This window comes from Aspergillus affinis (assembly GCF_023601865.1).
Source record: "Aspergillus affinis strain CMG 70 chromosome Unknown NODE_92_length_155768_cov_89_032584, whole genome shotgun sequence".
Classification (NCBI taxonomy): Eukaryota; Fungi; Ascomycota; class Eurotiomycetes; order Eurotiales; family Aspergillaceae; genus Aspergillus; species Aspergillus affinis.
In genome coordinates, this window is record NW_026515873.1 from 55,629 (window position 1) to 77,149 (window position 21,521).

Genomic DNA, 21,521 nt, shown 5'->3' on the forward strand with positions numbered 1-21,521 from the left:
AAAACATGGTTGATTTGTATATAGAGACAGTATAATGCCACTTCAGCAACCCATTAACATATTACCAATATTGTCTCCCGTTCCAAAATCAAAATCCCGGATGTCCAACCTCCCTCAAAGCCTCCTTAACAACCTCCTCAATCGTCTTCTCAGGCAGCCCAAGCTCCTTATTCCGAATCTGACGCGTAGGCTCAAAGTATCCACTATACGACCCCTCAGTAAACCCAATATTAATCAACCCATAACCCGCATACGCTTCACCCTTCTGCCACGCCGCTTGCAGAACCGGAATGACCTCGATTGTGTTGATTGATTTTCGCTGCCACGTTTCGCCCGTGAGATGCTCGATCGTCTCAACGAGTTCCTTTTGCGTGATCGCGAAGTCGCTGGTGAAGATGATTTGGTTGGCCGTGGTGCTGGGGTTCAGGAGGATGCGGTTTAGGGCTAATGCGGTGTTTTTGAGCGTGGTGGTGGAGAAGTAGCCGGTTCCGTCGTTGGTGAATGTTACGGTGCGGTTTAAGTAGTCGAATCCGAGGAAGTTGTTGCGGAGGGACCTTGGAAGGAATAGTCAGCTCACTGTTTAGATTTCGAGATAGGGAAAAGGGAAAGAAAGAGAAAGAGAATGGATATGCATTGCTAACATACCATCCAATCCACATTCCACAAGCAATAGCAGTCCATGTCAACCCACTTGATTCCTTTTCCCGAAGATACTCCTGCACGAGACCCTTTTCCTTAAAGACGGGGGCTAGTTCCTGCGCTTTGGGGGTGTTGTTATCGAGCCCGTACTCGGACGGAATGTAACGCTTGACACCAGCCGTGATAGCGGCATCGATGAAACGGAGCTGCTCGGCGACGGAGAAACTGGTGATGGCGTTCACCACTGCATCCTGGCCCTCGAACGCTTTGACAAGTTCCTCCTGGGAATAGGAGTCAGGGACGGTGATGACCTTGGCTGCTGAGGGGATGCTGGAGCGCGCTTTGGAAGACTCTCGTGTGAGCACGGTGACGTTGAACTTGAGCTCAGAGAGAAGGGATTTGAGAAGGACGCTGCCGAGGGAGCCGCTGCCCTGTTGTTGGGGTTAGATTCGGTGTAGATGGAAGGGGAATTGGGGTTTCTGACATACGCCGACAAGGATGATGTTCCTGTATCCGTCTGTAGACATGTTGATGTGGAAAATGCTGATGCTATATGCAGGAGCGTCGGCTGGATCGGGGAGGAATGGGTTGATCATGAACACAATCACTCAACAGGTACTCCCAGCGATACCTTATCGCAAGCGTCGGGGAATAAGTATAATCAAGCCGTCCAAGGTAGCATCTTTTCAAATCCCGGAGCATCGCGCAACTAGCGACAGAGAAATGGCGAATATTGCCACATTGTGGATATGCCTCGTCATATGGCCTGGTACGCCCTGTAAGTCGGCAGCATACGAAATCGCAAGGGTTGATTGAAAGTAAGCAAAGAACCTAATCTCGAAGTCTCGGTGCGATCAGTAATCATCTTTCGGGCAGTGATTATGCCTCCAATCTAATTTCTGCAGAAGGCCCCAGAATCGGCTTGCCCGACGCCACAAGTTGCCCATTTGCTGTTCTATTGCGAAACACGATCTCTAGCCCCGGGCTGTTCGGGGAGATAGCCGCATCTCGGCTGATTCGTGATCTTGATGCTTATTTAGATTGTGAAAGAATCTGGGTCATGACGCATCGGGAGAAGAGAGGATTGGCTTGAACTCTGGGGAATAAGAGTAATGGATATGATGGAGGAAGGTGTAGGAGAGGAAAAGACAACCGCCCCACCTCAGGATAGACGGCATTTGCAACATAAACAAATTAGACAAACGGGACAAACAGGCCGCCTCAGCCCACCGTCCCAAAGGAGACTAGCGTTGGCCGACACGGCTGCATACGGTCTAAACTGCATTAGGCAGTCGCAGTTCCCGATTGGGAAGGGACCAGGTCGGGTCTATAAGGCACCTCCGCACTTTTGTTTTGGTACGAAATCCATTGCTTCCCACTGCATCCCCTCCTGGATCCATCGACAGAATACGAGGTCGGGCATAATTCCAACTTGCGCATCATCCAATCTCTTGAGCCGCCGCGATGCTTGATGCACTATCCAAATAGATTGGCCAACGATCGGTGCTCCGGAGATTCGCCTTCTTGGATAAGACCCTTGCTACAAAGAATAGGCGTTGTCCGTTTCCGTAAGGGTTTCTCCCATTTTGCTGACGGCGGTGCGGCTCAGAGGTGGCAGGAGGCGATATCCCCTGTTCATTTTCTGTCCGTTTAGGGGAATTGGGTCGGAGTCTCCGAATCATACATCCAGGCCCAGACCTATAAAGCCAGCTGGCGAGAACAATGGACGATGCGAGTTCCTTTCGCTTTTGGTGAAATACCAAACATCCATAACAAAGGATTTCACTATATCAAACTTTACATCTTGGTGTTTCCTCGTTTCATATCTCGTTCGACACAAGATGGGCGTCACAAGGGAAGCAGACCATGAACTACCCCAGGGAATCGATTCCATCATGTTTCATGGTGTCCTCTCACCCGAGGCGGAAAGAGATAAGTACCGCATGGTGAATGCAGGATTGATCGACAATCCGCTTGCTCTGGAGGCCTCGACTGGGACGGATGCGCTAAAGCCTGAAACTAAGCACAGAAGGCGAGGTCGGCCTCGAATGAACGAGAGTGAGGAAATGGCCAATGACGTAAGTATCCATGAAAGTTCAAGAACGCTACATTTATATGATTAACACGATGACGATAGAAACGGAAACGGCAGATTCGCTTAGCGCAGAGAGCTCATCGGTCCCGCAAAGAGGAAAGGATGTCTTTCCTTGAATCCAAAGTCACCGAGCTGGAGCAGAAAATGGCGAACATCCGCAGGTTGTGTCTTGGGATTCGCGCGGCTGTCGAAGGCATGGGAGCTTTAACAACTTCTCTATCTTTGCGCCAGTCTCTTCACCATGACATGCTGCAATTGCTTTCTATCACTGAGGTTGATCCTCGGCCGAATGATGCCTCGAGCATGGAGATCCCTCAAATGCTTGTTGAAAACAGCCATATCGACATTGCCTGGGACGATGCAATATTGAATTTCAACGATCTCACGACAATTGCTTCTCTAGTGTCCAGTGATGACCAGATTTACTCGGGATTCATGCCGAACAGTGACGATCATATTTATTTCGACAGTTTACTGGGGAACAATGGTCTCAGACTGCAATCAAACCTTTATCCCGCTTTACAAGATGACATGTTGCCCCACGGATCAAGTATGCTATGGAACCAGAATGCTCCAGTTACAGTTCCAAGTTACGTATAACCCAAGAAAAAGTCCGAGAAGACGGGAAAGGACAGAATATGAAAGAATAAACGAGAGCTCCATTGAATGCTTGGTTTCTGGATAGACCCAGGCTGAACATGTTTCCAACTATTGTGGCACCCCTCTGGCTAGACGTGGTAGACAAACGAGAGTCTCTTTTTCACCTCTGCTGAGGTCGTTCAATGCCACAATCCATACTTCTCTCCAGTCCGCTTCACGGGTACTTTCAATCATGAAGAGCCCTAAGATAGAGTGTATCTGACTCCACTCTCGTGCTGGAGATCGATGGCGTATCGACTTCTTCATCAATTGACTTTGTGCCTCCCGACAGAACAACAATTTGTTACGGGGTGTCGAGATGACGGTACACATCCAAATCATGCAGTCGATCAGTGCGGGAATTTTCCAGAGGTCGGTGATCGCTGAAAGTACTTGAGCGCGTTGTTTGGGCTTTCGAAATATAAGCGCTGCGGGATGCGTACCCATCGCGCTAATGTCATCGGCCAAACATGTGAACGTCACGAGGATGCACTTTTCGAGGTTGTTCAAATTTCGCGGGCTTAAATATCGCCAGGTCTCTCTCACCGACGCGTCTATACCCTCGACATTGGAGCGCCAAATGGTATAGCTCTCATAGATCTCAAGGATCTCTTTTGACAAATACCCGGAATATAAAAGTCTTTGAAATCCACTGGGCAAATTTGAGATCCTTGCCTGCAACTCGGACTGTTGAAAGGATAGTCCAGCTAGTACCGCCGTTTCCAGAGGCTGATCAGAAATGTTCGTTTGCAAGTGAAACTCCACCATACTGGTCACGACAAGCATGGTCATACGCAGGTTCTTTCCAAAAGCATCTGCGTCCGAGCTTCCGACCTGATCGAACCCACCGCGTATCTGGACAACGTCCTAGAGACCTTTCAGGTGTACTTAGCCATATTCAACGTACCCCAGATAGTCGTCCACAGGAATCAAAAGACATATTGCTTGGATCAGAACATCATCCACTTGTCGACGTGAAAGTCTCTCGTGTAGGTCGCCAAGAAGCCGATTGCGATGATACAGAATCGCATCACTGGTTGCACCGGTAGCATCCTGACTTTCTACGCTGCAGAGCGTGAACGCCGACAGACCATGAAGTATGATGTCATACTGAGAAGCCCATGAAAGGAGCCCGGAGCTATAGGTGTTTTTTGCAGCGCCACCTAGACCGAGAGCGTTCGCGTCGTGGGGTAGAAGGATATCGAAGTCTAGATATGGAACATGCCTCAGTCCAAAGCCAAATTAGCGAGCGATTATACCCACAATGACTAAGAGCATGCAATGTGAAGGGACCCTTTGAGCCTATGCCTTCGATGGGGTAGAATTTTCCGGCCCCTAGCGGTTTCCTAACGGATGGCAGTCGGCTCGAGTTGTCAGTGCGCGATCGACGACGATCACGGCGGGTCTCATCCGATGGTTCTTGTGGGTCGCCAGATCCGGGGACCTGAACCCACTGTAGGATACCTGTCATCTTGTTGGGATCCGGAGGCCCCTTTCTGCTGACGACGCTTTTTTCCGGCATCCGCCGCCACAAAGGCATTGACTGCTCGACGCGTGCTGGCGTCTTTCTTTGAGGAGGGACCAGTGTATGGAATGAACATGGCTGACGACTGTCTGGTACTGAATGGTCTCGGAACAAGGCCTCTATGGCTGAATGTGCGCCTGACCTGGCGTGAACACGAGCAGTGCTCGATATCCACATCTAAATATTTCGAATCGTGAGACGTTTAGCCATGCCGGCCCCGCTTATCAATTTGGCCACATCAGCTCTGGTCATTTCGCTCTATTTTTGGCGCCATGCTGAGTAATGCTGGGATGAGTAGTTAGTTAACTAATGCAGTTTACAAATCAACATTAATGGCACGGAAACTGGTCGAAAATAATCCAACACTGTTCTATTTTGCTAGTGTACAAATGACTCGCCTCATTCATGATCTTTAGCTAGAAGACTCGAATATTCCTTCTGTTTCCGTTCTGCTCCTCATCTAGGTACGGACACCACCAATGCGTGTGGCAAGAACCGAGGCTAATTGTCTGAATAGGACTCGCTCGCTACGAAACCTGGCCATGTCCTCATATAGTCGATGAATCGCTCACTCAGCCCTGATGGGCGCAGATAACTATCTGTAACAGGTAGGTTAGGTAGGCGGTAGTCAGCATGTTTCACAGCGCTTCGCGCAAAGCCGGGGTCCAGAATAGCTGCCTTTCCAAGAATAACAAAGTCACAGCCCGCGTTGAGCACTTCGGGGCCTGGTTGAGTGTCATGATGTGGCCCGATGCGCCTACGCGTACCGACGATCGGGGTAGCTCCGTGAACACGCTTAGCAGAGTGCGTCCAGAGAATGGACTTTCATGGGTTACTTTCCTATAATCCCAAACGGCTAAATCCAGGTAGTCAATTTTCTCTTCGCGCATAGCTCTCGCCGCTACCAGCTGGATCTCGCTTAGAGCTACGCCATACCTCTCCATGGAAAGTCGCAACGCCCCTACAATAATAGCATAGGTAAGAAAAATTGAAGATGGAAGACAGGAGAAATATTCTATATGAGCAGGCTTCCTCTTAATATGAGAGAACACTGTTTTCTAGTAGTCTTAAGCATAATATGTACTATTATTCCTTTACCAAGCATGGGGTCATCTTATCAATCTAAAGGTAAATGGTAGATATCTTTGTGTGTTAATATAATCTTCTTTTTATAGCCTAATTTATCTTACGATCGGAGAAGCTAAGCACTTTATCTGCGAAACTTTCCTCCTTGTTACTATCCAAATTAAAGTCTAGTTAATGTGGTCGATCAATCTCAACCGATCTTTAAATACTGTCCGAAAGCACAAGCTTCTTAAAATGACGCTGTTCCTACACATAATCATACGCCTCTCTCGGCTCTTCAACACAAAACCCGGCGATCCAGAATTAACTACATATCTCGATTCTCTATTTCGCGATTCATCTCGCCGAACTGCCTGTGATTGCCCATTTCAATGCCTCGAACCATACATATCTGTTGGAACCATTATTCAGCTGATATGCCTAAGTCATGTGACTCCTTGGCATAGGCAGCTGATATATCTTCAACGAAGCGAGTAGTCTAGAATAACACTTCACTTTTACCCACCGAGCATATACCTACATTCAGTTAAATCGATAGGATATCTGCTTAGGGCAATGACCAAGTCAACCGACAATATCAATTCACCAAAATATCATCAAATATAGGAAATTAGACTGATGATGATGTCTCGTCGCTTCCTCAAAAAGTTGGGCTGACTACCTTTGAGCCACAAATTCAATCAAGTACTTTCTATATCCCTAGCCAGGATCAATGTCTTTCGTCATCACACGTTTGCCATGTGCAATTCTAAACTTTTGCCCGGGGGACTTGCCCATACTGCAAGCCCGGAATACTGCAAGCCCGATTCCGGGAAGACGCCCTCAAGAACAGGAAATGGTCTTTTTTCCAGATAAACTTGATTTTGGCTGCGGTACCGAGAAATTTGTCACGGCGCGTAGGGTAATCAGTTGAGGTGAGACGTCGATCTCTTTTCGTGAATTTTCCACCAACCATCACATGCTTGATATCCCCAACATTAGAGTGGAAGACAATAGCAGCAACCGGATCGTTCCATCCGAGCATCCCAGGCGAACCTCCGTCCCAAACCAAGATATCTGCCTTTGCCCCATTGGTAATCACTCCCAGGTCGGGTCTTGGAAGTGCAAGACCCCCTTTCCGTGTCACCAGAAAAAAAGCCTGGTCTACTGACATAAGGCTGTTTGCGGTAATCTCCCATCTCTGTAAGAGGAGACGATAGAGTGCCAAACGGGCGCTCTGGAGCCACATGCGCGCTTGTGTAATCATATCAGTGGAAAAGGTGAAATGCGTGTCAATACCTAATGCGGAATGATCCATGATAGTGATTGTTAGGATGATCATGTCCATAGTGCATCTCTGACTCGGAAGTAATAGACACAAACTGATTTGTGCGTCTTAAAAGCTCTGCTCCCTCTGGGGTTAAAAAGCTTGCGTGAGAGCAGACGACTGGAATGGAAGTGTTTAGAATGCCAAGCTCGTATAGGTTCTCGGGCGAATTCATGACTAAAACCTGATTGTTAGTGCCAGAGCGCTGGAAAAAGTGACTATTGTTTGGGACTCGTGGACTTACCTCCCCCGAGGATTTATCGGCAGTCTTAAACCATCGGCAAAAGTGGATTACAGATGGCTATTCTGTAGACGTCTGTATAAGAACGCAGAAATCAACTTCAAAAAATATATGCATGATAACTTCTTATTACCCAGGCTGCCGAAGACAAAACAGAAAGTGAATATCTAATATCGTAGGCTCCAGGGGGAGATTCTTCTATGTGGAAGGCTGATACAGCTGATGTATTATATTTACTACTTTGGGCAGTTTAAAGATTACAATTTTAAATGTATTGGATCGTAGAAATAACCGGATTAGTACCTGTAGCTGACACTACAGTAGTAGTTATGCATTACTTAGATTTGTGCATGTTTGTCCGCATATCTCGTGTGTCTCTTCCTGCATGAGTTTTGAGGCTCATAGGGACTACGAGTCCTATCCAAGCCTAGTTGCTTTTTTAATCCTGCCGCCTCATGATGTGTGGCTTAAAAACCGTTTGAATGCTCCTGTAAGAAAAAGGGCAGCCTCTAACGTCTCGCGAGCAAAGGACTATCAGGATCTACTTGCGAAGATGTTGTTGTCCCGATTCTTGTCTAGTCACTATCATATGGCGCTATATCGCTCTAATGCTTCTTACTGGAGTTGGGTAGAGCGGGTTTATGATCTATTCTTACTGCTAATTTTGATGCATTAACTCATGTAGCGGTCCTATTCGCCTTAGCGACGGCGTCCCTTTCTCTATAGAAAGGGCAGAACCTACTTACTGTGTACGGAGTAGGTCTTCCTGTGAAAGTGCTATTGATTTGTGATACGAATCTATGAGATTACGTGATCTAGCGGCTTGGCTCGCACACTCGAACCCCTGAGGAACTTACCCCTTTATCTATTATAGAAGAAGAGATTAATCGTTATGCAAGAGAATTAAGAGCCCTATCATTCAAAAGGCATTCGCTCCTTAGTAGGCTACGTGCGTGTAGCCGATACAGTGTCATTCTGCCCTCCTTCCCCTGTGCATTTCATAACAATTTGCGTGTGTGGCTTAGCAAGAACCTCTCCTTTCTTCCATAACAAATTTGCCACCAGCCCGCCGAAGTTCTCCTGTCTATAGCTGGTTTCTATCTTTAGCCGGAATAAATCGCTCGGCACGTGCCACAAAAGCCTTGCAGGACGCTAACCGGATTGGGATGGCTCATTGGTGCCACGCTCGGCGAGTCATGGATAAATTCCTCACAATGACTCCGCATTCCCTCTGCTTCACCACGACCATAAACTGCTGCGTCAACATTTTGCGTTTCCTCTATTGAAAAAATGGATAGTCTATAATCAAGGTATCCTCCTTCATGGCCAGCTGGTATATCACTCGGTGCTAATTCCTTTGACAGGCGCGGTTTACCCACAAGACTTACGATGATTTGATGCGCGTAAGATCCAGGGACTCTGTATAGTTTCCTCTCAGGCTTCGGTGAAAATATTTACCTGATAGCGGCTTGGTGTCTCCACTGCTTCGACACAGCAGCGCTCCTATCTTTGCTTCAAACCTCAAAATCGACTTGAAACATGTCTCTCAACATGGAGGATCCCTTCTCAAGTCTCGACCCCACCGCTCTCTACATCCTCCTCTTAGACCGCGGCGACAGCTACCTGTTTCACTGGGCCCTGTACCTGGCAAAACCAGACTCTCGCGGGATGATGTATCACCTCATCAACCCAGACACTACGGACCCCACGGTCTGGAAATACGAAATGCAACTAATCACCGATGCTTCGTATTTCAACCGCGTCCTGCTAACTTTGAAACTGGGCGTCTTGGACCCGGTGGTGCATGATGCCGTCGGTGTTCGGTTGGGCGAAGTCCCCATCCAATACTCCGGTCGGTTTAAGGAGAATATGACGTGTCGGGTGTGGTTGAAGGAGGCGCTGTATGCGCTTGACGATGAGGGGTACGTTGAGCTTCGGAGATCGGTGAATGAGATTGATACCGAAGCGACACATTTGGCGATGATCAATAAGAGTAAGAAGGCGCAGACGGTGGTTACGAGTAAGGGGTGTGTGGGGTGATAGATTGAGGTTGTTTTGGAAGAATTCGCAACAGCATCGTCTGGATGGGTTTTCAGACTTGGACTGGAAGCTTAGAAAATATTAGACTGGTAGTGGATCGGTAGAATGGATAGACAAACCTCAGCCCGGCTTGGTTGAATGTCAAATTTAACAGACACGGCGCAAAATACCTCGACCAAAGCTATAGTCCGGAGTGCATTTTCAGGTAATCCTTGTGTGATGCATACACATGCCACATGACGCTAATCTCATTGAGTAGGTCAATATATGGTAGCCTGAGGTTCCTCTCAGTTGCAGCCACAGCCGAAGCCATTCAACACATCCAATAACGATCAGCCAGGCATTCTTCAGTCGGGTTTCCCAGACTTGTCGATTGATTATCGCATGCATCCGCGACACGGTCATGGTGACGTCATAAGTAACTGTCGTGTGCCTGCAACTGTACGGGCTTCTTTCATGTCCTCCTGAGAATTTCCAGTCCTTCAGACTTTGGAAGTTGTCTAACAACTGATTTCTGTCGGTTGATTATTTGACTACGAATTTGATTCCTAGCAAATGGACGCATCACTACTGTGAATTTCTCCCGCAGAATTAAATGCGTCTACGGACGCAAGGGATAAAGCGCGCAGCACAACACCAATTGAGTTACGAAAAGAAAGCCTAATAAGATATCACACTACGGCCATTTACTCTCCAGTCTTCAGTCAAAACATTCTTCTCGTTCTTTGCCTCATAGATTGCTGTCCACCACAAAATGGTGCTCCGGCTGTCCATGCTCTTCCGGGCACTCTCGCTGCTCCCTCTCGCCCTCGCAGCTCAACCAGGAACCCAACCAGTCTACCTCTTAAACCAAGCTTCCACCGTTGAAACCTCGCCTAGGAAATTCGGAACCCATTTCGCCGTGCTAAACCTCGACCTTATCGACGCGGTAGTCGCAAACGTAAACACCACGGACGAGGGAAAGAAATGGATCAAGAATACCGCGAGCTGGATTGACGCGTAAGTTTTCCTAAAGATTTCCATTGCCCTATCCTTTCTCCAATCCACGGCATATTTGTCAGGATTCATGTCAATACTAAACTACATTAATCAGAGTTCACGAACATATCCCCCAACCGCTGAACATCTTCACGCGCATCTATTTTTCCACATCTCAGCGCCCCGAAGTTGGACCTGACACACCATTCGCGTCTGTCGCGAAGGGACTTGGCAATTTGACAGAGTCCAGCGCGAAGAGTCGTATCTATAAAGCCTTCAAGACGGAGGACGATGATGTGGTGGTGCCAAAAACGAGATATTATGCCGGGGCTGGGAACTCGATCGAGGAGATTCTGAATAGCCAGAAGATAGATACTGTGATTTTGGTGAGTTTGAGCCGCCGTTCACAATGATGGGGTAATTTACCGTTGGATTGCTAATGATTTACATCTCTCTAGTCTGGTATTCGAACATCGGGAGTCATACTCGCGACGGCGTTGAGGTTGTTTGATTTGGACTATAATGTGTAAGTTACTCTCCCCCCTGGTCTGTGACAAGGATGCATTCTGACAGAACATCAGATATGTCATTTCAAACAATACCATCGAGCCTGATCCTTCCGGGGAGAAAATCCAACATTCCATCCTCTACGACATCTTCCCGAAGATACCGGTCAAGGTTATCACGATTGAGGAGGCGCTTGCAGGGTTGAAGGCTTCAGGGTCGTCAGTTGCATGAATTGAAATATTTTCTCGAATGTAATGTATCAACCAACTACTTCAACGTCGAAAGGACCCGTCAAACGTTCTAGCATGGGAAAAATCCATAGGCCCAGTTGGTAGTCTCGGACTATCTTGAGAATCAAATTAAGGACTCAGTGGGATTGGTTATAATTATGTACATGATCCCTAAATTGAGCGTCCCAAAATCATTAATAGGCAATTCAATATATTATGCGGGAAAAACCTCCAGTTCGGTCGGCTTTGAGAAATTTTCTAGCCAGTGGTATGCTAATATTGTACACCATGAAGTAAACTTACCAAAATCTTGACAAAACTTTAGAAAGGCTGCATTAATAATAGGTGTATTATCTATACGAGCACAAATCTAAGAATATAAATATACAAGTCAAGGAAGAGAATAAAAGCTTTTTATCTATACCTGTCGGTTGACTTGGTCATTGCCCTAACCCCTCTCTGCATTGGGCCGTTCGGCATACAGCGCTCGACCTCACTGAGAAGCTGCTCAACTCCGGGGTCGATATCAATATAGTACATCGGGGAAGTATCCCGCTAGTTGAAGCTGCCACCCGGCTTTTCCGACATTATCACGAGACTCCTATCGAATCTACATCTTGATATGAAACAACACGAATTTGTACTTGAATTTCTAGCCAGGTCGACAGCTTTCCCTTTCCGTTTTAGTGCTCACCCCTCGCCGCTTTTTGCTCACTACGAGTAGACTTAAACACGCCCTGAGCGGCCTGAGGCGACCGCTGAGCACTGGGTAAGCTGAAGACTGAGTGCCCCGAGCGAGAAACCATCGGTGTTTACTTTATTTATCTCGTGGGTCAATAATCAATACCTTTAATCCTTTGGGTCTACTAATAACATAATACCTGTCAGCTCGTCCTAAGTGATCAACTGAATGTTTAATAATAATTACAGCCCAGCGACTACTACATCTGCCTCAATCTGATTTTTAACGGACAATGCTTGCATCAATCCAATCTTCTCTTTCGCGGTTTCTGGCTACCCCCTGATAATCGTGACATCCAACTGCGAATAAATAAACCAAGTACAACGTCCGTTGCAGCTTAGCAGTTCGACAATACTTCAACCCACCTATACGTTCCGGCCAAGCGCCTATATGCACTACGCCTGGATGTTCAACAGACTCGGTATATCAAGATCGGGACACGGCTCGCTCCGAACGTCCGTAACCTTATTGTATGGAAAAGGAATCCTCCAGATTAAGTCATACCTAGGAGAGATAATTCGTCAGTAAACCACATCTACCAGTAGTATCTTCTAGGTACTATTTTCTCTCACCGATCCGCGGGGTACTCCGGCGGGTCTTCAACGCCCAGGTCCCGAGCCATCCCCTCTATTTTCCCATGTTGCCAAGAGATCAAGATATTGCCGCATCCCCTATATCTCCAAACTGTCTTGCTAATACAATGCACTCGATTATGCTTGCAGGATGTATCCACGGTGATGCCGAGATCGTCTGCGAGTGGCTGCACAGTATCAGAGTGACGTTGATGTTGTCCCCCTAAGAAAATACTGTCAGTATACCTGCTCCCTTACGATAGTTGGTTGACTGAGCAAGCATACGGGAGTTGATTTTTGGGGCCATGATATGCCCGATGTTATAGGGTGAGTGGTCTCCGAATATATCTCGGAGACACTGGGCTCGTTTCTCCCCCTCGGCACCCAATCCGTGATCGTGCGGCTCAGGGGACCTCTCGGCGTGGCGAATGATATATACCGTTGGTTTGTGTGAGTAGAATAGAGCACAAGCTGTGGCATAAAAGGCGGTGGCGAGTAAGAGGAATAGAAATCGAAGGACAAGCATAGTGGCACAGGTCCACGAATGGGACCTTGTGTGTAAGGTGGTTTTTGTAGGAACTTTTCTTGGGTCGAACACGAGTAGGATAAAGTAACGGAGCACAGCGGGCAAGTAGCAATGCTACGCCGGCAAACTAGTTCTTATTAGAATATGAGACGGTTTAATAGTGCGCCGATCTTCAGCCCTGGGAAGAGGCTCGCTCTTAGCTCTAAAACCACCTCAGGCAGCTATGGTGAGCAGTTGAACTGGTACAACGTACCCAAGCTGTTTGCTATTGTCGGATTATTACGTAGACACTGGGTAGGTACAGGTCTCACTGCCAAAAAAAAAAGAAAGAGAGAAAGAAAGGGAAAGAAATTAGGTGGGCCAGGCGTGCTGGTCAGGCGGATTGTCAATATCCCGCAAAAGTCGCAATAACCTTCAGCGCGGCCAACCTTACTAACTGCAGGGGTCAGACAATCGATCCGAGCTATATAGAAGACGAGATATTGCTATGGAGTAGTTTCAGGCTTAAAAATTGTTGGAACTTGAGGGTGGAAGGGATAATATCTAATACGGGTTCGAGTTAACGAGTCATGAAATCATCACTAATAGCCATGTGGCTATTAAGTATTAACTCGTCCATTATTACCGCATAGCAATAAAGGATGGGCATGGGTGAATCCTTAAACTTACGTAAGATTCGTTCGAGCATAAATCGATCTATTCTACTCTTAATAAAGTGCTGATCGGTTGCTCAAATATATTATTCGGATAAGACTAGGTGACCCCCTTACACAAGCTCGAACCCAGCTTATCTGTAGTGTACTAGTTTAAGTTTTCCTCGCGCTTTCAAAAGCCAGAATAATCACTCTAAGCTCGACCGAACTTGAGCCATGGTTACATCCTTATGTGACAACCACATATCTATACACTCCCATGACTTTTGATTCAGTGCACCACTCATAGGGGACGCCGTGTCTTTTAAGCCGAAGGTCTAGGAGATCGTCTCCTGATATAGCCCTAGCAGTTAATTACCCCACAAGAGGGTGTTCCATTAATGATTGATACTAGGTTTGGAGTGGTGAGTGGAGTAGTTGGCGGCCGCAGATACTGGGGTTGCAGCACTGCGGAGTATGCCCGGAATCCCCCTGATAGGCTGTGGTAGGCGATACTGTTCATATTAGGACCCGGGCAGCTATATGGGTAGGGTTTACTGGATGCTCCTGGAGTCTAATATCTATGGGGTAGATGGAATTCTTTAACATACGCTTATTAAGGATATTAATCCGAAAGAAAGCAGGTACCTTGTAATCCCTCATGCTTCCCGCCCGAAATAGCCAGTTATCCTGTGGCAGATTGGAGGGCTTGGCAGAAAATGACTAAAGTGCTGAATTACGTGATCTCCACCAATTCTGTGACGCTCGTGGTCACGGGTTAGGCTGTTCGGGTGACTTGGTCGTTCTGTGGAAACGATGGATATGTGTTGTGTATTGGGTGGCCGGTGTGGCCACTTATCTAAGACATCTTGATTAACTAGTAAGTAATGACTAAGCGAGGTCAACCCCAGGGCAGGCGGAAGGGTCCGTCCCTGTGTTCTAACACCCCCCCTCGAGCGAGCGAGTCATCACGAAAACTCTAAATCAGTAGCCCGATTCCCGCCTCTTTATACGTTTCCTGCCGAATTATTTTGCCAAAAATATAGACGCATACGCTATCTACACTAGCTTCCGTTCCCATCTAGGTACCAATAATGTGACGAACTGACCAATGCCTACTATATAGAGCGATGCGCATACCAAGTCTTCGACTTGGTATTCTGGTCTTTTTAGTAGCTCAGTTGGTAACTGTCCTACTAAACGGTCTTGGCGGGTAGAAGCGCACCTACCACTGCTAAGCCCGTGACAAATAACAAGGCCCTCGAGGGCGTCTAGTCTATTAAGACAGGATTCGTTTTTCTGCCTTTATCTCCCGAAACTCTAACAGCCCTAGAGATATAGAAAGAGGCTATCTCTATTTTCTTTACTACTTATTAGATCGAGCGAAGCTTCTGCTGGATCTCGTATCGGGTAACAAATATACTAAGAAAGGTCAGCTAGCTTAATGCAAGCCAATACTCTATAATCTCTACTAATCCAGAAATTCTTTTAGCTAAAATAGTTAAAATTACTGGTTTTATTTCAGTTAATGTAACTGAAACTGCTGCTAGTATTTCTGATACAAATATAATCTCTTTAAGCTGGTTTATCAACTTCTCTGAAGAAAGTAAATTATCTATACGATTATCTCTGTTTGGTATAATCGCTAATGCTTAACCCTTATCTAGAAAGGTTAAGATTTCGCAATGTAACTGCTACTGAAAATAGTATAACTCTAGATTCTGTATACGTAACTTTCGCTACCGTCTTTGCGACTTTACATAATATACTGAAAAAGGATATATCAATTACTGTACTGCTGCAGCTTCTTATACCTGCTTCCCAAGATACCTGTACTGTTATAATTTATATCTAGCAGATTATGACCAATGCCTTCTCCGGTCTAGCAAGTTGTGACGGTCTACAAAGGAGCTTAATATAAGACAAGTTTGTTTCTGACTCGTAGTCAAGGAATTTTCCCATGGAGAGGAAAGGCTATCTAGGAGCGAGGATCCAGGGCCTCTATGTACTGCCTGAGGTTCTGCCTCAGGCAGGACTATATCCAGGAAGGTTTCTGCATACCGGGAGGTTCGTTGGCTCAGGAAGTCAATCCAGGAAGTTAATCCAGGAAGTTCCCTGATTTCAGGAAGTCACACAAGTCAGGTTCTCGTTTTACAAAGGTCTAACAGGCTGAGACCCGCAAGACCTGCTCCGCAGCCCTATCTAAGGTACAAACTGAAAGTAAATACTGTTCTCGGCCTCCCGTAGCCCCTAAAACTGGAATCCCTAGAAACTCGCAAGACCAGGATATATCTATTGAAAGCTATTTTACAATCTCGTTATTTCGCCCAATTATTCCCCCTTAACAAGGATCAGCAGATTCCCCTCCAGTTACAGCTAAAATAATACTGTATTAAACTAGAAGACGGCAAACGAGCTGCCCAAAACGGCCGCAGTCGACGCTGTTTTTGGCCGTCGATCTGCCACGCCTTCCGCCACTTCCCCTGTGCACTTATATCTACGCACCGCCAAGCCCCGAGCTTGGACCCACTCACACCTCATTTGCCCGCAGCGCAGTATGCCTTCAGGCACACTCTTCTGGAGGCCGGCCAATGCGAAATGCCCATAGGCAAATATTCATCAGCCAAGTATCTGGTGAGGACTGACTTCCCGCAGCCCGGCTCTGCGGACACCCAGAGTAGTTCAGAGTTGACGCTTTCGTTCCACCTTGTGAATTGAGGATGACTTGTAAACCATTCGCAGGTTCCTGGCACACGCTTGTTATTTATATCTTTGCGATCCTTGTACGGACAGGTGTATAGCCGCTGGAAGAGATTGGTTCTTCTTTGATCGATCACAGACATAGTTTGCCATACCTGCATTTGCTGTAGCTTGTCCTGGAGAGCGTTAAGTTGGCTATCGACCTTTAAGTCACACGCTGAGGAAGTGGCGTCCTTGAGGTAGGTGTCATATCGTTCGATATCCCCAAGTATTCCGTCCCAGCCATCGTGCTTTGCCAGGTCTTTTAGGAACTGTTTTGCAGTCGGTTTTCCCAGATAGCAAATGGCCCGAGACTGAAATTCAAGGACTTTAGAACATAGTACTATCATATTTCTCTCGAGCGATCTTCTCAGTTTGGCGCTTAGGCCGATCTCACGGCGCAGGAAATGTTGTTCGATCATATGGAGTCGAGGTAATAAGGAGGAGATGGAGTCCAAGCCCTGTAGAAGACTTTCATGTTGTTCCATGGCCTGTATAAACAGCTATCGGAAAGTTAGCAGAGCTGATAGAACATGGATAGAGGGGATTTACCAAGAGCCCAGCCGTAATGCCGGCACATGCTACAGCAGCGGGAGGACTGGCAGCTGCTGCAGAGTTGACAATGCCCTTGACCAAAAGAATATTCTGACACACCTTGGTCAGTTTCTTCCGTTTGTCGTCTTGGCCGATGTCGTCTTGGATGGTCCATTTTTGTCATCAAGCCGCTCATTCGTCACATTGAGAAAGGTGCGGAGATCATTCACACGGATGGCGTTCCCATCATCTTCGGACTTCAATCCCAGTCTCGAGTTGAGAATATGAATTGATTCCACCCATATTTTGTCCAGGGTCTCGTCCTTTCTGAGAAGCTGCTGCGCCTCCAGCCAAGGGTCGAACACTTCCTTTGAAGTCGAGGAGTTGGGAGTGGCAGGGTCCCCATCGCATCTTTCTGAGCCGGCCCCAGTTAGATTGTCCGCGGGGTCTTCCTTCTGTTTCCCGCTTAATCTTCCAGTCCACCGGGAATATTTCGTACGTTTCTTTTTACTTCCTTCCCCGCGGGAAATATTTTTGATAGCTGTCTTGATCGAGGATATTGACATGATGAGAGATTTGGCCCCTCGATGGTGTCGGGTGTGGTGATGTGCTGCGGATCGACCAATCAAATGGAAATGCTTCCGCTGACAGAGACGTGCTGAGAAGCATAGAGTAAAAGGTCAAGTAAGATGTGCCTGGGGATGTTGTACGAAAGTATGCTTCTTGAATCGGAGAAAACAAGCGATGAAAAACCCGGCGGGTTCAGGGGCATGCACTCGGGGCGCTAATCATGGAGTGTCATGCGAGTCAGGGTAAGCAACAGGCTTCCAATTGGGGCCGTGCCAGCATAGGTGAATAGCGAAACGCTAGTTTCGCCAACTTCTATTATACCGCGACTATTTGATAAGCGCTACGGCCTTACAAGAAGACACCAGCTAACTGTGCTAAAACTCTCCCTTATGTGTTACTTTCACTCCTATAAAATCCAGCTGAAGGGATGTTGGTGATCGCCAAGGTGGAGCTGTGCACAAGCGAGCTGGGCACAACAACGGATCCTCCAATGTGTGGGCCGGCGGATCTTAGCAAAAGTGCCAGATTGATCGAAGTAGTGGAGATTCGCCTTCCATAGAGTGCGGTTCTCAGGCATATATGATTCATATATGGAAAGCTCTGCAGACATCAGATGGAATAGTGAAATAGTGACCTGACTTCGTAACCGTTGGGCAAAATTCGGAGCGACTTCCGTCGATTTGCGCACCACAGAGGCGAGTCCACTCAGCCCGTACCAACGCCGCAGCCTGCTTCTTAGATATTATTGAACCACATTCGACAAAATCTCGTGAAAATGGTTAGCCCTCGTCCGTCTATTAGTGCAATGAAACACTGCCGCTGATTATGATAATTTATACGGATCGCAGAAACAAATAATTGTACTAACAGCCATATCTACCCACATTCCGCATACACTTTCTCCAATAGTAAGCAAGTATTTTGGTGTGCGGGTCTCCGTGCCGCCCAAGTATGGTCAAAACTCTTTTCTGGACCAGTGAAAGGTCATAGAAGATCAAAATACCATACACTTGAAACACTACAGTCTGTACGTTTGCCTTGCATTTGATAGCCATCCACAGACGTGAAGGGATTTATGGGAGATGCTCTATAACCACGTCACACATTATCATCCACTTCCGGACCAGCAACTGGACCCGATGGTGAGTGTTTCCCAGCTTGAGGTATAATATCATCTATGGTATGTCGGATTGGCCGGGGATAGTATGTGGTCTGGTGAGGAGGGTAAGCTCTAGGACGAGCCAAGTATCTGATAGGGCTTACCAAAGCACATAGTGTATCCAACCAGTTTGACTGTGAAGAGGAGTCTAAGATAAATATTTGTCCAGTTTTCTGGATTCGAACTGCTAGGAAAACCTCGGATTCGCACTCAAGGCTAAATTCGGCTGCTTTCTTGAAGAGCCCTCTTTTGCGTCTGTGGCGTTGCTGTGTTTTTGCTCGGCCTGTATCCAACTGACGCTTCTTTGCGAATGAGTTCTTATTAGGCATTCTTTGATTTTAGGCAGGCTAAGTTGTATCGAATACATGAACCTGGGCATAGCTTGCCTGGCTATATATGTCTGGCTACGGAGAAACTTTGCGGGGTCGCTAGACAATAATCACCTAAGTGGCCGCAGACTGGGTTCTATTTGAAGATTTATGCCGCAGAGAGCCCGCATGAGGTGATTTTCCTTACTATAACTATGATGGGAGTACTCCCTGGAACAGACGACCTGCCTTTCTGCGGTATCCCATATCCCGCAGCGGCATCGATTGGTTGATCCACTGAGTCACAACAACCAATGAAAACCATGCACTACCTGGCCGGCGCCTCACCCTCACCATTGGTATAAAGTCGCTTCATATTCCACTGCTGTATAGTATAATAGACCACGATCTTTACTTTACCCGCCAACACTACTGCATGAAGCATAAACTCTATTCCTAATAAAGGATTTCTCTGAGCGACTGTATTCCGTGCCAAGCACTAGCGAGTGACAGATAATGCCGTTTGCGTCCCATCCAGAAAGCACGATGTCTCGCCAGTTCCCTCAAAGAATTAGAGATCAGCAGGCCCTGAATTTTCTGGAAACTCCCTCCGGGCAATCTCCCGCAACCATGAGCTCTATCGCTCCATCGCCCGCTGGTGCAGGACTTGATGGCTCAGCATTTACTCCAGCTGAGACAGCTGATCACGATGTAACCAGGGTAAAACCATTCGATATATCTTTCTATGATATATTATTGGATTCATCGCTGAAATATCTCCGCTTAGACACTCACAGAACATGAACAAATTATATTTCGCATAGTCCAGCAATTTAAACACCATCCAGAGCTGGTGTGTCTAGTGGAGGATCATATCAAAAGGCTGCGGCGTTTGATGACACCTATAAATGAGGTCCGGAACACAACCTCCCAACGTTTCCGAGGTGATTTTTTCACAGAAACATCCGGTTCTCCAGCGTCATTCAGGATGGCCAGATCACACCCCGCAGAAACAAACACATCACGTACTATAAGTGAATCCAGATCAAGGGGGCAGACACTTTCGCCGGGTCCCCCGTCCCCCTCACCTCCTTTATCAGATGCGCCTCAACGGCCAAGAGCACGGTTATTAAGACGCAAAAAAGCCTGGGAGGAATTGCCGTCCAGATTGCGATGTCGATATTCTATCATATCAATCAGAAGAGCCCTGGAAGGCTCCATGTCTGCATATAGGATTGATAAAGATTTAACGACCCGTCTTTTCTTCGCAGTTGGTAGCCCCTACGCTATAGCTCAACTCCGGGATATTTTTCATGTCATAACGAGAAACAAGGGTTTATTGCCTTTCGCAAGGCCCTATACAATAGAGGAAGCCACAAAGGCCATCGCCCGCTCTGGAGACTGGAAGTCCCTATCTCGGGTGCAAACAAGGATGGACGGTTACTATCTCGTGGATTTATATTCCACAAAGGCAAGGGAACTGAATGCCAGCGGGAGCTACACAGACGCAGAGATAATTGAAACTATCATTACAGAGATTCATGGAAATCTTGAGCATGGCAGCCCTGAGTTCAAGAGAGAAGTGAGTAGATTCAAAAATGCCTTATATGCATCGAGAAACTGGTATCAGATGGGAAAGCGTTTTACTGCCGGGGTCCTGCTTCTTGTCCCATGGGGTAGTGCATTTGAGGTCTACGATTCTCAGTTAGTACGCCTCAATCAAAGCGGCTTAGGGAGCCAAACTAACTAATTCATAGTATTCAGAAGATCCCAGAGGGTCATTTCAATGACTTCCTCTGCGTATTGGATAAAAAAAGGGGCAACTTTTTGAGGGCCCTCAGCCAATTGGCCCTTCGGAGATTCAAATCTCTGACCAGTCTACCCCCTTCGAACATGTCATCCTTGGAGGATGTTTCAGATGTCGAGTCTATCCAGGAGAGGGAATTCGATTCTCAAGAGCTATTGGAACTTTTAAGATCCAGGTGATCCCTCACAGAAAATGTGGTGAGAGATATACTTGTCGACTTCCTTTTAAATATTACAGCATTATAAGTCGTTATTCGTACTATTCGCACTACACTTGCTCCTAACTGTTGAATATTGACAACCATCACGCTGATACTATTTGCTAGTACTCCTTTTTAAAGGGGAGATAAACTGCGCCCAGGAATCTAGGTGGAGAAATAGATGACCTAGAGAGTCAACAAAGGAACCATTTCTATATGTCAGGTGGAGGAAGGCATCTGTGTCGAAAACACGGCATAGCACTTTTTATGATCTATGCAGTTGAATACCTTGGAGTGTGGAAATGTTCATTTGTTATGATGTATCAAAATCGGTCCTAGAACATGACACTTTTTATGATCTATGCAATGGAATACCTTGGAGGATGAAAATGTTCATTCGGTATAGTGTACCAAGATCGGTCCTAGAACATGACTTGTATTCGCGGA

At 46.8% G+C, this 21,521-nt stretch overlaps 7 protein-coding genes across 7 annotated transcripts; 3 read left to right on the top strand and 4 right to left on the bottom strand.

Moving 5' to 3' along the window:
* Positions 1-88: 88 nt before the first annotated feature.
* On the bottom strand, positions 89-1,166 carry KD926_011257 (aromatic alcohol reductase; the record flags this gene model as incomplete). The annotated part of the gene is made up of 3 exons (XM_053103521.1): positions 89-554; positions 646-1,070; positions 1,128-1,166. The coding sequence occupies 3 exons, from the start codon at positions 1,164-1,166 to the stop codon at positions 89-91; spliced, it is 930 nt and encodes a 309-aa protein (XP_052953104.1).
* Positions 1,167-2,480: 1,314 nt separating this feature from the next.
* On the top strand, positions 2,481-3,334 carry KD926_011258 (bZIP transcription factor; the record flags this gene model as incomplete). The annotated part of the gene is made up of 2 exons (XM_053103522.1): positions 2,481-2,717; positions 2,777-3,334. 2 exons carry the CDS (start codon positions 2,481-2,483, stop codon positions 3,332-3,334), a joined length of 795 nt encoding a protein of 264 aa, XP_052953105.1.
* A 927-nt stretch (positions 3,335-4,261) lies between these two features.
* KD926_011259 (uncharacterized protein) lies at positions 4,262-4,913 on the bottom strand (the record flags this gene model as incomplete). The annotated part of the gene is made up of 2 exons (XM_053103523.1): positions 4,262-4,581; positions 4,637-4,913. The coding sequence occupies 2 exons, from the start codon at positions 4,911-4,913 to the stop codon at positions 4,262-4,264; spliced, it is 597 nt and encodes a 198-aa protein (XP_052953106.1).
* Positions 4,914-6,732: 1,819 nt separating this feature from the next.
* Positions 6,733-7,311, bottom strand: KD926_011260 (uncharacterized protein; the record flags this gene model as incomplete). Its single annotated transcript, XM_053103524.1, has 1 exon — positions 6,733-7,311. The coding sequence occupies one exon, from the start codon at positions 7,309-7,311 to the stop codon at positions 6,733-6,735; it is 579 nt and encodes a 192-aa protein (XP_052953107.1).
* A 1,759-nt stretch (positions 7,312-9,070) lies between these two features.
* On the top strand, positions 9,071-9,571 carry KD926_011261 (uncharacterized protein; the record flags this gene model as incomplete). The annotated part of the gene is made up of 1 exon (XM_053103525.1): positions 9,071-9,571. One exon carries the CDS (start codon positions 9,071-9,073, stop codon positions 9,569-9,571), a length of 501 nt encoding a protein of 166 aa, XP_052953108.1.
* Positions 9,572-10,325: 754 nt separating this feature from the next.
* On the top strand, positions 10,326-11,287 carry KD926_011262 (Isochorismatase hydrolase; the record flags this gene model as incomplete). Its single annotated transcript, XM_053103526.1, has 4 exons — positions 10,326-10,570; positions 10,665-10,935; positions 11,008-11,075; positions 11,131-11,287. 4 exons carry the CDS (start codon positions 10,326-10,328, stop codon positions 11,285-11,287), a joined length of 741 nt encoding a protein of 246 aa, XP_052953109.1.
* Positions 11,288-16,295: 5,008 nt separating this feature from the next.
* Positions 16,296-17,597, bottom strand: KD926_011263 (Ankyrin repeat protein; the record flags this gene model as incomplete). Its single annotated transcript, XM_053103527.1, has 3 exons — positions 16,296-17,000; positions 17,050-17,192; positions 17,264-17,597. 3 exons carry the CDS (start codon positions 17,595-17,597, stop codon positions 16,296-16,298), a joined length of 1,182 nt encoding a protein of 393 aa, XP_052953110.1.
* Between the last annotated feature and the right edge of the window lie 3,924 nt (positions 17,598-21,521).